Source organism: Phascolarctos cinereus, unplaced genomic scaffold (assembly GCF_003287225.1).
Source record: "Phascolarctos cinereus isolate Bilbo 61053 unplaced genomic scaffold, phaCin_HiC Scaffold_3;HRSCAF=262, whole genome shotgun sequence".
In the NCBI taxonomy this organism is placed as follows: Eukaryota; Metazoa; Chordata; class Mammalia; order Diprotodontia; family Phascolarctidae; genus Phascolarctos; species Phascolarctos cinereus.
This window is the reverse complement of record NW_027555736.1, coordinates 12,726,573-12,740,372: the sequence shown is the minus strand read 5'-3', so window position 1 is coordinate 12,740,372 and position 13,800 is coordinate 12,726,573. Positions and strand designations below refer to the sequence as shown.

General features: G+C 44.6%; 2 protein-coding genes across 2 annotated transcripts in view; one reads left to right on the top strand and one right to left on the bottom strand.

Annotated features, from left to right (window-relative positions):
- Window positions 1–13,800, top strand: part of PAPSS2 (3'-phosphoadenosine 5'-phosphosulfate synthase 2) — a 70,233-nt gene that overhangs the window by 32,207 nt on the left and 24,226 nt on the right. The window lies entirely within an intron of this gene.
- Window positions 9,771–10,572, bottom strand: LOC144456213 (uncharacterized). Its single transcript, XM_078150647.1, is given in 2 exon segments — window positions 9,771–10,113; window positions 10,115–10,572. Coding segments are annotated over 2 exon segments (801 nt in total).

Here is a 13,800-nt window from a genome sequence, read left to right as displayed (position 1 = left end):
TCAGTACTACCACTGGCCTACCAGGAAAGGGTACATTAGTTGCCTTCCCAATGGTGCCACTCACGAGACTTCCCAGACCAAAACAGCCCTCTCCAGCCTCAACATCCCTGTCTGTAATGTCTATCCTCATAGGATACAATCACCTCAAAGGCAAGGGATTAGCTGCTTTCCATTTGTATCCCCAGTTCTTTTTTAATTTTAATTTATTGTTTTGGAGGCAATGGGGGTTAAGTGACTTGCCTAGGGTCACACAGCTAGCTAGTAAGTGTCCGAGGCTGGATTTGAACCCAGGGTCCTCCTGACTCTGGGGCCAGTGCTCTATCCACTGTGCCGCCTAGCTTCCCCCTGTATCCTCAGTTCTTAACACAATCCATGGCACATAATAAGGATTTAACAAATGCTTTTTCATTCATCTTCTAGTCCAGTGTGCTCATTTTAAAGATGAAGAAACAGAGACTCAATGAGTAGAAATACCTTCTCCAGGGTCACATGAGTAGTTATTATTAGTTTTTTTAAATAAATTTTAATCAAATGAGTGGTATTTCTAATTAGTACCAGAAGTGACCAAAAGAAAAAGACATCCTGTTAGCAACAAGAAACAGCCTGGGAAGAGTGATGGAGCTCAGTCTGGAGCAAGCTGGGTTTTATTCCTGCCTCTGACACTGCCTGATCACTGTCCCTCACTGAAGCACTAACCCTAACCCTCCTCCTCCTCCTTCACAAGCATTGATTAAGCACCTACTGTGTGCCAGATGCTGTGCCAAGCACTAGGGATGCAAAGGAAGGCAAAAAACCAAGTCCCAGCTCTCAAAGAGCTCACAACATGTAAACCACTACATATTCACAAGACCCGTCCATGTGAATGGTAGGGAATCCGAGAAGGAAGGTGTAAGCATTGTTGGGGGGACCCAGGGGAGTCTTCTTGCAGAAGGTGAGGTTTCAGCTGAGACTGGAAGGAAGCCAGAGAGGCCAGGAAGCAAAGAAAAGAAGAAAGAGTATTCCAGAAATGGGGATAGCTAGTGGAAGATGCCCATGGTCCAGAGATGGAGTGTATCGTGTAAGGAACAGCAAGGAGGCCAGTGTCCCTTAAGGCATGTGGGAGGAGGGAAGTATAAGGAGAAAACTGGAAAGGTGTCAGGGGCCAGGTAAGGAAGGACTCATAACGCCAAATGGGATTTTCTATTTGATCCTGAAGCTAATAGGGAGCCATGGGAGATAATTGAGTAGAGGGATGACATGGTGATCAGACCTGTGATTGGAGAAGGTCTCTTTGGCAGCTGGGTGGAGGATAGACTGCAGTGAGGAGACCTGAGCCCTGGAAACCACCTGGGAGCCTGTTGGAAGAGTTCAGGCACAAGGTGATGGAGGCCTGCACTGTAAGGGTGGCAGTGCCAGAGGAGAGAAGGTGGCATAAATGAAAAATGCTGCAAAGGCAGAAATGACAAGATTTGATACCAAATTATGTAGGCAGAGTTAGTGAGGAGCTGGTGAGCCTGAGGAACAGAGAGGATGGCAGTACCCTGGACAGCAATAGTCAAGTACAAGAAGGGAGGGCTTGGGGAATCCCCAAGTCATGCACTTGGGAGCTTTACCTCAATGTTTAGCTCCTCAGAGTCCCAGAAAAGGATGGAAAACACTGACAACTATCTTCTTTCTACTTGAGGAAACCTCAGAATGTGCACTGACATCAAGCCCTTTCCAAGATGCAAGATTCCTTGTGTCAGGGAACCCTCGTCTTTTTTTCAGCTAGTTTCCTAAACCACCTCTGGTTCCTTGAAACCTAGGCTCCATTCATGGAAGCAGAGAATCATGTAAAGCTATCACTTTTGCATTTAAAGCAATGAATAAAGCAGAGAGGACAAGACTGATCCAAGAAGTGGACAGAGGAATCACACAGGATCGCTAATTTAGAGCCAGAAGGGATTTGGCAGGTCATCTAACTCAATCCTGTCCTTTACAGTTAAGGAAACTGAGACCCAGAGGAGTGAAGTTCATGTGATCAGAGACCTAGGGCTGAGAAGGACTTTAAAGATCCTCCATTTCCAACTCTCTCATTGTACAGAGAAAGAGTTGGAAACCCACACAGGGGAAGGGATTTCTCTATGGCCTCATACCTAGTAAGTGGTGGAGCTGGGATTTGAACCCAGGTTCTCTGACTCCAAATCCAACCCCATCTTCATTTTCTGGACTTCCAAACTATTGGGTGTGCCCTCACCTTTGTGGGTCTCTTTTGTTTATTGTCTTTTTCCATTAGAGTGGAACCTCCTGAAGGGCAGGCTGCTCTTCTTTTGGGCACAGTGTATGGCAGCATAAGTGCTTAATAAATACTTGGACCTTCCTTCCTTCTTTCCCACTGCACCATACTGCCCTGCGTATTGTCTTGAGAACAGTAGACTTCAACAATAGCCTCGAAGTTCATTGTTTGACTTGGGTCTTGGTGAGGGAGGTCATCTTTGACATTCTCCAAGAAGTGAAGCTTGTGCTGGCAGTGCTGGCAAAGCTTTCCATCTTGGCCAATTGTCAAAGGCTGCCTTGGTGCTGGGAGACTTGCCAATCAAGGCTGAACCCTTTTCTCTGCCTTGATGTGATTTTAAGAGATTATTTCACAAAAATGAGAACTGGCAGTTGGCTGGCTTCTTTTCTAAATGATCACATGGCCCTTTAATGATGTGACCCTTCCACCAAGGCACAAGGGTTGGACAGCTTTGTGCCATTACTCTTAAAAACTGCTGCAGCTGAGACACTGATCGTGCTGAGATGGTACGTGCTAGTCAGAGAAAGTGACTTGGTTTGAAACAAAACTCGCTGGCGTGGTCGGGGATGTGGATTGCAAGCCTCAGAAATTCTAAGTGACTGCAACGGGAGAGGAAATCCTAGAATGGCAGCAGGAAGCAGGCTGTGGCACCTTGCTAGTAATGGTTTGGATCCAAGGGGAGTCATGGCAGACGTCATTCAGAAAGACGCTTCCTCCCAAGCACCGCTCAGAGGCCTTTCCTGATCCTCTCACTGCACCCCCAGCCCTGAACTCTTAGTCGTCATTCCCCTTTGAAATCACTTCGTATGGTCTTTGTATTGATCTCTCCAGAGGCACCTCCGCCCTGCCCCATCCCATCCTCAAAGTCGGAGAGCTGTTTTCTGTTTTGTGTGTCTTTTAATCCCAGCTCCTAGCACTGTGCCTGCTGCATTGTGACCCATCAGTCAACAAGTGTGTATTAAGCTCCTACCATGTGCCAGGTACTGGAGTTACAAGTACAAAGCATCAGCCAACCCCTACTTGCAGGGAGCTTCCATTCTAATGGAGGAAAAACAAGTATAGATACAAGTGTGTGTGTGTGTGTGTGTGTGTGTATGTGTATAATACAGCACAGATATAAAGCTAATGAATGCAAATCTAAAAATAGTTCTATAGAAGGCAGTTTGGGAGGGAGGGTGCTGGCAGCGGGAGGGATCAGGGAAGACTTTGTGTAGGCAGTGTGTGAGTAATGTCTAAAGGAAGACAGGAGTTCTGTGTTGTTGGCCCTTCATTTTCTTTTTAAATTTTTTTTTTATTTTTAGGCAATTGGGGTTAAGTGACTTGCTCAGGGTCACACAGCTAGTAAATGTGAAGTGTTTGGTCTGCGGCCAGATTTGAACTCAGGTCCTCCTGACTTCAAGGCCGGTGCTCTATCCACTGTGCCACCTAGCTGCCCCTGGCCCTTCATTTTCAAGGAAGACCAGTGACATCATGGGTGATGTCTTACCTGGCACATCAGTTGAATTTAAGTGAGGCAGAGGTGTACAAAGTCACTCTCACTCTCTCTTCCTGAGTCATTGAAGTTCAGTGGCAGTACAAAAGTCAAGACGACTAGCAATGGCCCAGGAGTGAAGCAGGTTTGAGGTGACAACCCATTCCAGGTGTGTGGGACTGCCAGGGCAAAGGTCTGGAGGCTGGAGACAAAACATCCTATGTGAGGACCAGAAGGAATGTCAGCTGAGGTAGCAGGTAGTAATCAGTATGTGGGGAGAAAGTGCCAATAAAACATTTTTAGAAGAAAACAAAAAGTACAGAAAATGTCGCAAACATCTATTTCTTAAAAAACAAACCACCTTCATCAGCTGTACACAGTTCCCTATACTATCATCTTTGCTGAAATCTTTGTGTCTGTAGGTGAATAAGCTCACAATCAAAAAGAAGCTGTTACATAAAATAACAAGTGTTAAATAACAATATAATTAAGGAAATGATAAAATACCAGTAATGTGATCTCTGTCCACTAAGTCCCACAGGAGAGATCATGGTGGACTGTGGTGGTCTTCATGGAGGTGAAGGCTAGGCTGGGCATCAGTGGATTTGGAGAGGGGAGAAAGTAAGAATGAAGGAATTCTTGGCAAGAGGCACAAGGTAAGCAAAGACTTAGAAGCTGGAAGGTGGCAGTGCTATTCAGAAAACAATGAGTAGACCAACCATGCAAGGGCAGAGAATTCACGTTGGGGAGTAATGAGAAATGAGGTGGGCAAACGATTGGGTTTTTTTCCCCCCTCCTCTGCCCAATTCATTACTTCTATCCAACTTTAACCCCCTACCTCTAAATACCTGCTTTGAGCCACTGCAGAGTGAATCAGCAGGGCAAAGTCTCATGTCTTCAATGATCATCAGATTTCTCACTTGTGGAATTAAAAAAAAAATTAGGCTGCATTTTCTGAGAAACATCCCTGTGCTTTTTAGAATTGTGAAGTCAGATGTTAGAAGGTCTCAAGTAGCCTCCCAGGCACGTTAACCAGGCAATGAGGAGCCAGCCATGTAAGTCTGAGGTTCATTTTGTGGATTCCTTTTTAACTGTTTGTTTAATCAATTTTATAGCAAAACATAAATGTACGGATATCAGTGACTAGCTTTACAAACGTGCTCTATAACCCCTTCTAATCCTTAAGAGAGATAGATAGACACATGCCTATGTTTATTTATATGTGTGTGTACATACACAAAAATAAAATAAATATATACATACATAAAATACAAATATAAACCATTATGGAAAAAGTAATAAAAGTAGTTTGTAATCTATATCTTCAGCACTCTTGGTTTTTTTTTTCAAATAGATATATCCAGATTTCTTTATAGTTTTCATTTTTGTTATTTCATATAGCCCATAATCCATTTAGCCATCTCCTAGCTGTTGGATTATTTCCTGTTTTGCTTTCTTTTGTTTTTGACGTTGCATATAACACAGCTGGAAATATCTTCAAACAAGTCATTCCTCTCTCTCTCTCTCTCTCTCTCTCTCTCTCTCTCTCTCTCTCTCTCTCTTTCTCTGTGTTTCTGTCTCTCTACCTTTCCCTCTTCCATCTCTCTCTCTCTCTCTCTCTCTCTCTCTCTCTCTCTCTCTCTCTCTCTCTCTCTCTCTCTCTCTCTCTCCCTCTCTTTCTCTCTCTCCCCTCTCTCTGTGTCTCTCCTCTCTGTATTTGTCTGTCTGTCTCCCCCCCCCCCCAAGTAATGATTTCCTTTGGTATCTTTATACTAGGAAGATTCCTGGCTCCCAAAGCAGAAGGTACTTTCTTAGTACTTCTTTCCAGAAAGGTAGCTTCAATCAATGTTGTAGCCAAAAGTGGATGCCATCACCATGCCAACAGGGACCTTGTTTATCATTTTGATTTAGTTTGGACAAATTAATGGGTGTGAATGAGCATGTGCTGCTTGTTTTATTTTGAATTTTGTTAATGATTAATGAGGTGGGACATTTTTTGAGTTTTTGCTGAGTGTATGAGTTAACAGTTTCTGCCTGTGTGCCCATTAGAGACTGGACACTGTACACATAGATCAGGGGGACTTTTTAAGGACACACTCACATCCTCACTCTGTTTATTCTCTTTATCTCAGTATAACTCCTAAGTTCTGTTGTTTCAATAGTAAAGACATACTGTGCTTCTCCTCCCCTCCTTCATGTTTTCATCTGAAAAATATTTTTAAAATTTATTTGACCCATGAATCCAAGTGGCGTTTGTTGTGATTTACACACACATACACACAACTGCACACAATCACACACATGTTGGTCTGTCTATTTATCTCTTTGGGTTCTTTCTGGGTTCTCTACTCTCTCTAATTTTGCTTTTGATTTTGGGGCCCCAGCCCTTTAAAATGCGTGCTAAAGCCTAGAAGGATAAGTCTATCTTTGACAGCTTCTTCCCCACTGCCTGTTTGGAAAGCATGAAGTCACACACTGCCAGGTTATTTAGTGATGCTTGAGGTTGCAGCTGGGGCAGGATGGATCAGAAAGGGGGAAGGCTCGAGTCAGCCAAGCAGGATGGAGGCTTGGGGGATTGTTCTGCAGCGATTTCAAGGGTGCAGATGTGAGCTAAGAAGGGGCTGGGAATCTGAGGTGGCCGCATGTAACTTGTACTTACTTCCTTGTCTGCCTGTTGTTTCCCGAATTGGAATGGGAGCTCCCTGAGGGCAGGAGTTATTTTAGCCTTTGCTTTGTCGCTCCAGAGCTACTACATTCAATTGCTTCTGGTGTTGTGCACCTACTCTGTTCAACTGGTTGACTTTTCTACTTTTTAACCAGAACCAAATAATCTTGGTAATTACTGATTTGTAGGATATAATGAGATCTACTACCGCTAGACTTCCTTCCTTACCACTTTTTTTCATTATTTCTCTTGGCTTTTTGTTCTTCCAGATTAATTTTGTTATTATTTTTTCCAGCTTTCTAAAATGATCCTTTGGTAATTTGATTGGTATAATACTGAATAAATAAATCAATATAAGCAATAACATCATTTTAATTATATTGGCACAGCCCAACCATAAGCAATTAATACCTGTCCAATTATTTAGATGTCTTTTCTGTAAAGAATGTTTTATAGTTTCATTCCTGGCCCTTTTATATCTTTCCAGTCTTTTTATACATTCCTCCCCTTGGCATCTAGTGACATTGACCTCTTTGCTGTCCCTCATACACAATGCTGCGTCTCCCAGCTTTGTGCATATTCCTGGCTGTCTCTTATGCCTGCAGTCTTTCGCCTCCACATACCTGTCTTCTGTGGCTTCCTTCACTCCCCAGCTAAAATCCTGCCTTCTGCAAGGAGCCTTTCCTGATTCTCTTTGGTGCTAGTGAGTACCTTCCCTCTGAGATGATCTCCAGTTTAGCCTGAATCCAGCTTGTTTGTACGTAGTTGTTTTCTGGTGTTGTGTTTCCTCTATTAGACTGTCAGCTCCTTGAAAGCAGGCACTTTGGTTTCCTTTTCTTTGTATTCACATCCCTCAACACAGTGCATAGCACATGACAGGCACTTATAAACGCTTATTGACTTGACCTCTGTTCACATAGTGTGTGCATGTCTTTATAGACAGACTTCCAAATATTTCATATATTTTGTAATGCTTTTGAATGAAGTTTTTCTTTCTATCTCGAAATTCTGGATTTTGCTGGTAGAATATAGGAAGACTCATGATTTGTGTAAGTAAATTTTGTACTAACTTGTTAATTATTTCAATGATTTGAGCTGACTCTCTAGGGTTCATCTAGGTAGACTGTAATGTCATCTGAAAAAAATTGATCATTTTATTTCTTCTTTGCCAATATTTGTTTCCTCAGTTTCTTTTTCTTGTTGTCTTGTTATAAGAGCATTTCTAACACTATTTTCAAATAATACTGGTGACAATGATACCTTCTGGCTACCTGACTACAGATCAGTCCTTTTGCCTCCTTGGGCCTCAGTTTCTTCATTGGTAAAATGAGGATAATAATACATATACTACTTACTTCTCAGAGTTTTTGTGAGTCTCAAATGACATAATGTATATGCAGCTCCTTGTACGCCTTAAAACATTATATAAACTGAAAATTTTAAAAAGAATGTTAAAAATTGTTTTTACATGTAATTGAGAAACAATGAATTTAAAAATGTATTTTTGAAAACATTACATAAATGTCTGTGACACAGGTCTGTGCTGTGCGTACACGTGGAGGGCATCCCAGGTGATGCTTAAGGTGCTACAGCAGCGTTGACAGTGGTCACTAATTGCCATCCTGCCTTCCTTAGGCCCACAGAAAGACTGGATTCCTCCCTAGCCTTAAGCAGCCTGGAAGGAGAGTTTATAATATTGCCCACCAGGTGGCGCTTTGCTCCAGCGACCACCTCTGGTTTCATCTATGGCCCCTTGATGCCTCCTCAGAAGATTGTGTGTGTGTGTGTGTGTGTGTGTGTGTGTGTGTGTGTGTGCTGTGCCAAGCATTGTCTTCAAAAGACCTGGACGGGGGAAATGATTGTTGACTTCTGTCTAAAACTAGGCTCTGCTACAAAGTGATTGTTTCAGATTATAGAAACAGGATGATGTCTGGTCCATTCCTCCATCCCTGCCTGCTCTTTGGGAATTTCCTAGCTCAGTCTTGACCCTTTATGCTCACATTATGGAAGTACTCAACTCTGCTGTGACCACGGTATTTAGGAAACATCGTCTCCCTTGGATCATGACCATAGCAGCTAGTAGGACCCAATGGTTCCCAACGAATCATTTGCCACCCAACTGCCTGGCTCCCAGGCTTCTCCTGGCAGGAGCCTCATGAGAAGGGGGAAAAAGGTTAAATCTTAAGGGCAAATGCAAACAGGAGGAGGATGTCCACTTTGCTACACCCATGTCCTGTTCATCACTGCTCTATCCTTTCCCTTGGTCTCTTGCCTGGATGGGGGTGGGGGAGATGGAAATAGTTAAAGATCAACAAGTCAGCAAGCATTTATTAGGAGGAAATGCATGTGCCAGACACCGTCCTAGGTATTGTGGATACAAAGAGAGGCAAGAAACAGCCCCTGTTTTCCGTCTCACCACCAAATGGGGGAGATACCTTGTGTATGATTATATAGAAAGAAGATATGGACAGGATAAGTTGGAGATCATTAAGAAAGGGAAGGCACTAACATTAATGGGAATTAGGAAGGGCTTCTTGCAGAAGATGGTGGGATTTCATCTGGGACGTGAAGGACGCCAGAAGATGGCGATGAGGAGAGAGTTCCAAACACGGGAGATAGATCAGACTGATGATGAGGGGGACAAGGGTGATTCTCAGCATCCTTGAGTTACCAGTTGGTCGTTTTAAATCGTTTTCATCATCATCCGCATCATCCAGGCCCATAGGGAAAATTCTGAGAGATGTGGGCTGCAGTCCTAGGCCTGTCACAGTGGTACCCAATAGAGTACGGCTGAAAGACTCTGGGTGAGAGGTGGGAGGAAGAAGGACATTACTGACAGGTGAGCTGGGCCTTGTGGGATGGTTAAGGAATTCAGCAGGCAAAGAGGTGAGGATACTCTTCTAGGCAGAAAGAACCTTGCCCACGGACAGCTAAGAAAGTCTTTGGAATTGAGTTACATGGAGTTGAACTGAGGAGGCAGAGAAACACAAAGACGGAGGAAGTGCAGAGAGTAGAATCAGTCAGTCCATGAAGCTCAGCCTGGTGGGAGAGGATGGAGGAGCCAGCTGCCTCCACACCAGAGTGGCCTCCTCATCACCTCATCACCCAGAGGTGATTGTACACAAATGACTATCAGATTTCAGCGTGTCCTGAAAGAGGCCATCTGTTTTCTTTGACTGAGTGTCGCTGCTGCCTCATCACCTATTTAATCAAATCGAGTCCTGTACCAGGGCGCACAGAATGAGATTAGTCTACCAGTCTGACTCCTTGAGCCTCCCCCCCAAAAAAGCCACTCACAGCATCATTTTATAACCCAGGCTTTGAGACGTGCTTTTTGTATGGCGAGCCCCACCAGAGAGAGCCTCTGGCCTCACAATAAGTCAAAGAACTTCACTGGCCTCCAGAAACCAAGCCAAACCTGGCCTCAAATAGCTGATCCGTGCCTGCAGGCCCATCAGCTGGGAGGAGGGCTTAAATATAGAGCCGGATGGACACCATGCCTTCTGAGATGGTGGAAAACCCTCCTCCTCCTTCTTCTCCTTCTCCTTCTCCTCCTTCTCCTTCTCCTTCCTTTTCCTCTTCCTCTTTTCTTCCTCTTTTCTTCTTCTTCTTCTTCCTCTTCTTCTTCTTCTCCTTCTTCCTCTTTTCTTCTTCTTCTCCTTCTTCTTCTTCTTCCTCTTTTCTTCTTCTTCTCCTTCTTCTTCTTCTTCCTCTTTTCTTCTTCTTCTTCCTCTTTTCTTCTTCTTCTCCTTCTTCTTCTTCTTCCTTCTTCTTCTTCTTCTTCTTCTTCTTCCTCTTTTCTTCTTCTTCTCCTTCTTCTTCTTCTTCCTCTTTTCTTCTTCTTCTTCTTCCTCTTTTCTTCTTCTTCTCCTTCTTCTTCTTCTTCCTCTTTTCTTCTTCTTCTTCTTCTTCTTCTTCTTCTTCTTCTTCTCCTTCTTCTTCTTCTCCTTCTTCTTCTTCTTTCTTCTTCTTCTTCTTCTCTTCTTCTTCTTCTTCTTCTTCTTCTTCTTCTTCTTCTTCTTCTTCTTCTTCTTCTTCTTCTTCTTCTTCTTCTCTCCCCCTCAAGAACTTCCTCAAAAAATCCTTTCCAACCCCCCCTCCACCCCAAGTTGCACCAGTCAGAAAATCTACCAGAATTGGGGTGCTGGAATACAGGTGCAGACTGAGGGTGCCTTCAGGCATGGCAACCACTCTTCTGGGGGCTTGTTTTTCTTGGCTGTTCTTTTTTGTGAGAAACAAGTCTTTTCAGAGAGGTGGAGCTTCCACTCAGCAGTGATGACAATGTTTAAAAAAGTGAGTAAAACGTTTATTATTTTTTCAAAAGGATCTGCTGTTAGAGGTAGAAAAGTTAAGTGGCTGGGAGGGGAGAGGGCCCTAGCCCTCCTGGTCCATAATGCCAGTGTGCAGGTATCGTAACATCTTTGGCACAGACACATTATTTTCTTGGAAGAAAAATGAGAACTGTGTTTTCCCCTTAGGGTTAGAGTTAGAGTCGCTGGCTATGTATGTCTATATCCTTTCCAAATTTGTTCTCAAAATGTCTCAAGTGTTTCTGTGGTTTGGGATGGGTTTTCTACCTTTTCTCAGTCTTTCTTCTTACTCTAGATGCATTGTCATTCCTTGGCAAGCTTAAATCCCAAGCCCATTGGGAATTTGGTATTTTCTTGGTGGGAGGGAGGCCCTTTTGTCCATCTGAACTTGTAGAAAAAATTTGGTCTTCTTCCAGCATCTGCTGGTCTCTTCAGCTGCCTGACAACAGCTCAGAGGGCTAAGCTCTGTGTCTCAGGCCTCCTGGGAATGTGAGGGCATAGAAGAGCACACTTCCTCCTTCTCATTTAAGAGCTGAGAGGAGGGTCAGCCGATGGAATAGGACAGCCAAACAACACATGAGCATTTCAGGCAGAGCAGGGAGCTTCTAGCCACTGGGCAGTCTGGGGGTGGAGGGAAAGAGGGATCTCTAGGTTTCAGGCCTAGGACCTTAGGCAGTAAGACTCATCACCAGCATGGGACATCTGGGATGTGACTCAAGAGAGCTCAGAGGATTAACTGGAGGCTGCAAAAGAGATTTGTGGAGCATGTCCTCTGGGGATTGTGTTGGGCTAACCCAGGGCAGGTCCCTAAGTGGGCCTTGGCATTCAGACAGAGAGTCACGTTTGTAAAGGAGCAAGGAAACAGCTTAAAGATGTTGACTGAGGATAGAAAAGCTCTGCATTTCTTAATGCTTAAATATTGACATAGCTAGATAGACACACAGGAAGACAGACTGACAGACAGATAAATAGACAAATGGACAGACTGCCAGAATAACAGATAGAGGATAGATGATAGATGATTGATAGAATGCTAGACAGCAGATAGATAATAGATCGATAGGTCAATAGATAGATAGATAGATAGATAGATAGATAGATAGATAGATAGATAGATAGATAGACAGATAGACAGATAGATAATAGATGTTCCTGGAGTTTCAGAGTGATGTTGTGCATAGAGAGCTAACCTAGACAACCAAGCCTTTGAGCCCAGCTGCTGACACATCTAGGGGGTTTCAGCTGCCAGTCAGAGGTGGCAAAGCCAATGGTAATACATATTCTTCCCATTAAGAAAGCCGTGTCTGTTTCAGATGTTGAAGCATTTGAAAATGCCCAGAACTCCCCTGTTCTGGGTCTCCAGTGGCTGTGGCTACAGCATCCTAGGAGACAGTTGCTTCTCCACAGGACTCCCCTGTGGTCCCCTGTTCCTGCAGTAATGCCCATGTAATATAACTGTGCAAATCTCAGACAAGAAGCCCGTATTGCCCCCTCATTTATTTGAGGTGAGGCAGAGAGATCCCAGAACACAGAGTAACTGCTGGTCCCAGAAGAACTGGGCTTTGATAAATCTGAGTGGAGAGAGGCCAGGGAAGAGCTCATGGGTGCCAGCTGCCACCAAGGTGCCACCTCACAGCTCCTGATTTTCACTCAATCCCTTTGCCAAGCTTAGTGGTTTCTGCCCTTCTTCCTCCTTTGCTGGTCTTCTCATACTTGGCTTCCCTCTATTCCCAACACATTCTCCGATCGAGCTACACAGGTCTCCTGGCTGTTTGCTACACATGCTTCTCTATTTCCTGAGTCCATGCCTTTTCCCCTCTTCACGCCCCATGCTTGGTGTGCCCTCCGTCCCCACCTCTGCCTCTTGGCTTCCGTGGAGACTCTACCCCAATCTGCCCTGTGCAGGAGGCACCTCCCCCCCCCCCCCCCGCTGCCGGTGCCCTTCCCCATCCATACTGTGCAGATTCTCTGCATACACAGCTGTTGCACGCTGTCTCTTCCCCCATTAGAATGTGAGCTCCTTGAGGGAGGGACCAGCCCTAGCACACACAATGCCAGGCACATGCCCAGTGCCTGATAAGCACTTGTAAATGTCGTCCTCCTCCCAGTGAGCCATGCTGTTCCCATTACAGCCCCAAGGCCACAAGGGGACAAAGAAGGCTGTCTGTGAGGCTTTAATGGCCAGGGTTTGATCCTCCATTGGGAAACGGCATTCTTTTGCTGACCTTTCTGTTCTAATTCACAACAGGATATGTACCCAGAGGGCAAGGCTTCAGCGAGAAACAGAACGTTTCTGGCAGCCATGACCCTTGTCAGACAGGACACTGTGCAGAGATCAGCCTGTCTTGTGGCCCAGCTGGCTGTAGATGAGGAACCAAATAGTTTGCCTAAAAAAGGAAAGAAAAAAGTGAAAAGAAAGAAAAGAAAAGAAGCTGACTGAACAATCCCCTCCTTCTCCTCTGGAGCAGCCACCAATGCTGCCACCTGGGGTTTATAAAACTGATCACAGACTCTGTGTGATCCATGAGGGGACACCCCCTCCACCACCCATGGCTGGTCCCATCAAAACCCTTGTCCACATCTTATTATAAGCCCTCCATGGAGGACCTGCCCACCAATCTTTGGCCTTTCCCTTATTCTTTTTGTAGCTCTAGGATAATAATAAATAAATAATAATAATAATATTTATAATCCAGATCCGTGCGGGACAAGGTCCTGTCTGCCTCCTGAAGTTGTCCTGAGAACAGTCTCAGCAAATGAGCCTCCAGAGAACGGGCTGGCACCCCAATGCTTTTATTCAATTCAGAAAGCATTGACCTTATCCACCTGTGTAGTCTCCAATCTATAAGCAACAAAGAGGAGAGAAGGACTGTTTCTGTTCTAGTCTCTCTAGTCCTTGCACCATAGGCTGGTGATGAGAATGAAATGCCAACAGGGGATCTCAGGTGTCTGAGAGCAGAGAGGGAATTTAGAGAATGGATGAAAAGCACTTTCCCATGCTTCCCATCCCCTGTGCAGGTCAGCTAGTGTTCAGTGCAGTTCTATAAACACGATTTAGTTATCAACCGTGAGCTAGGTCCCCAGCTAGGCACCAGGGACA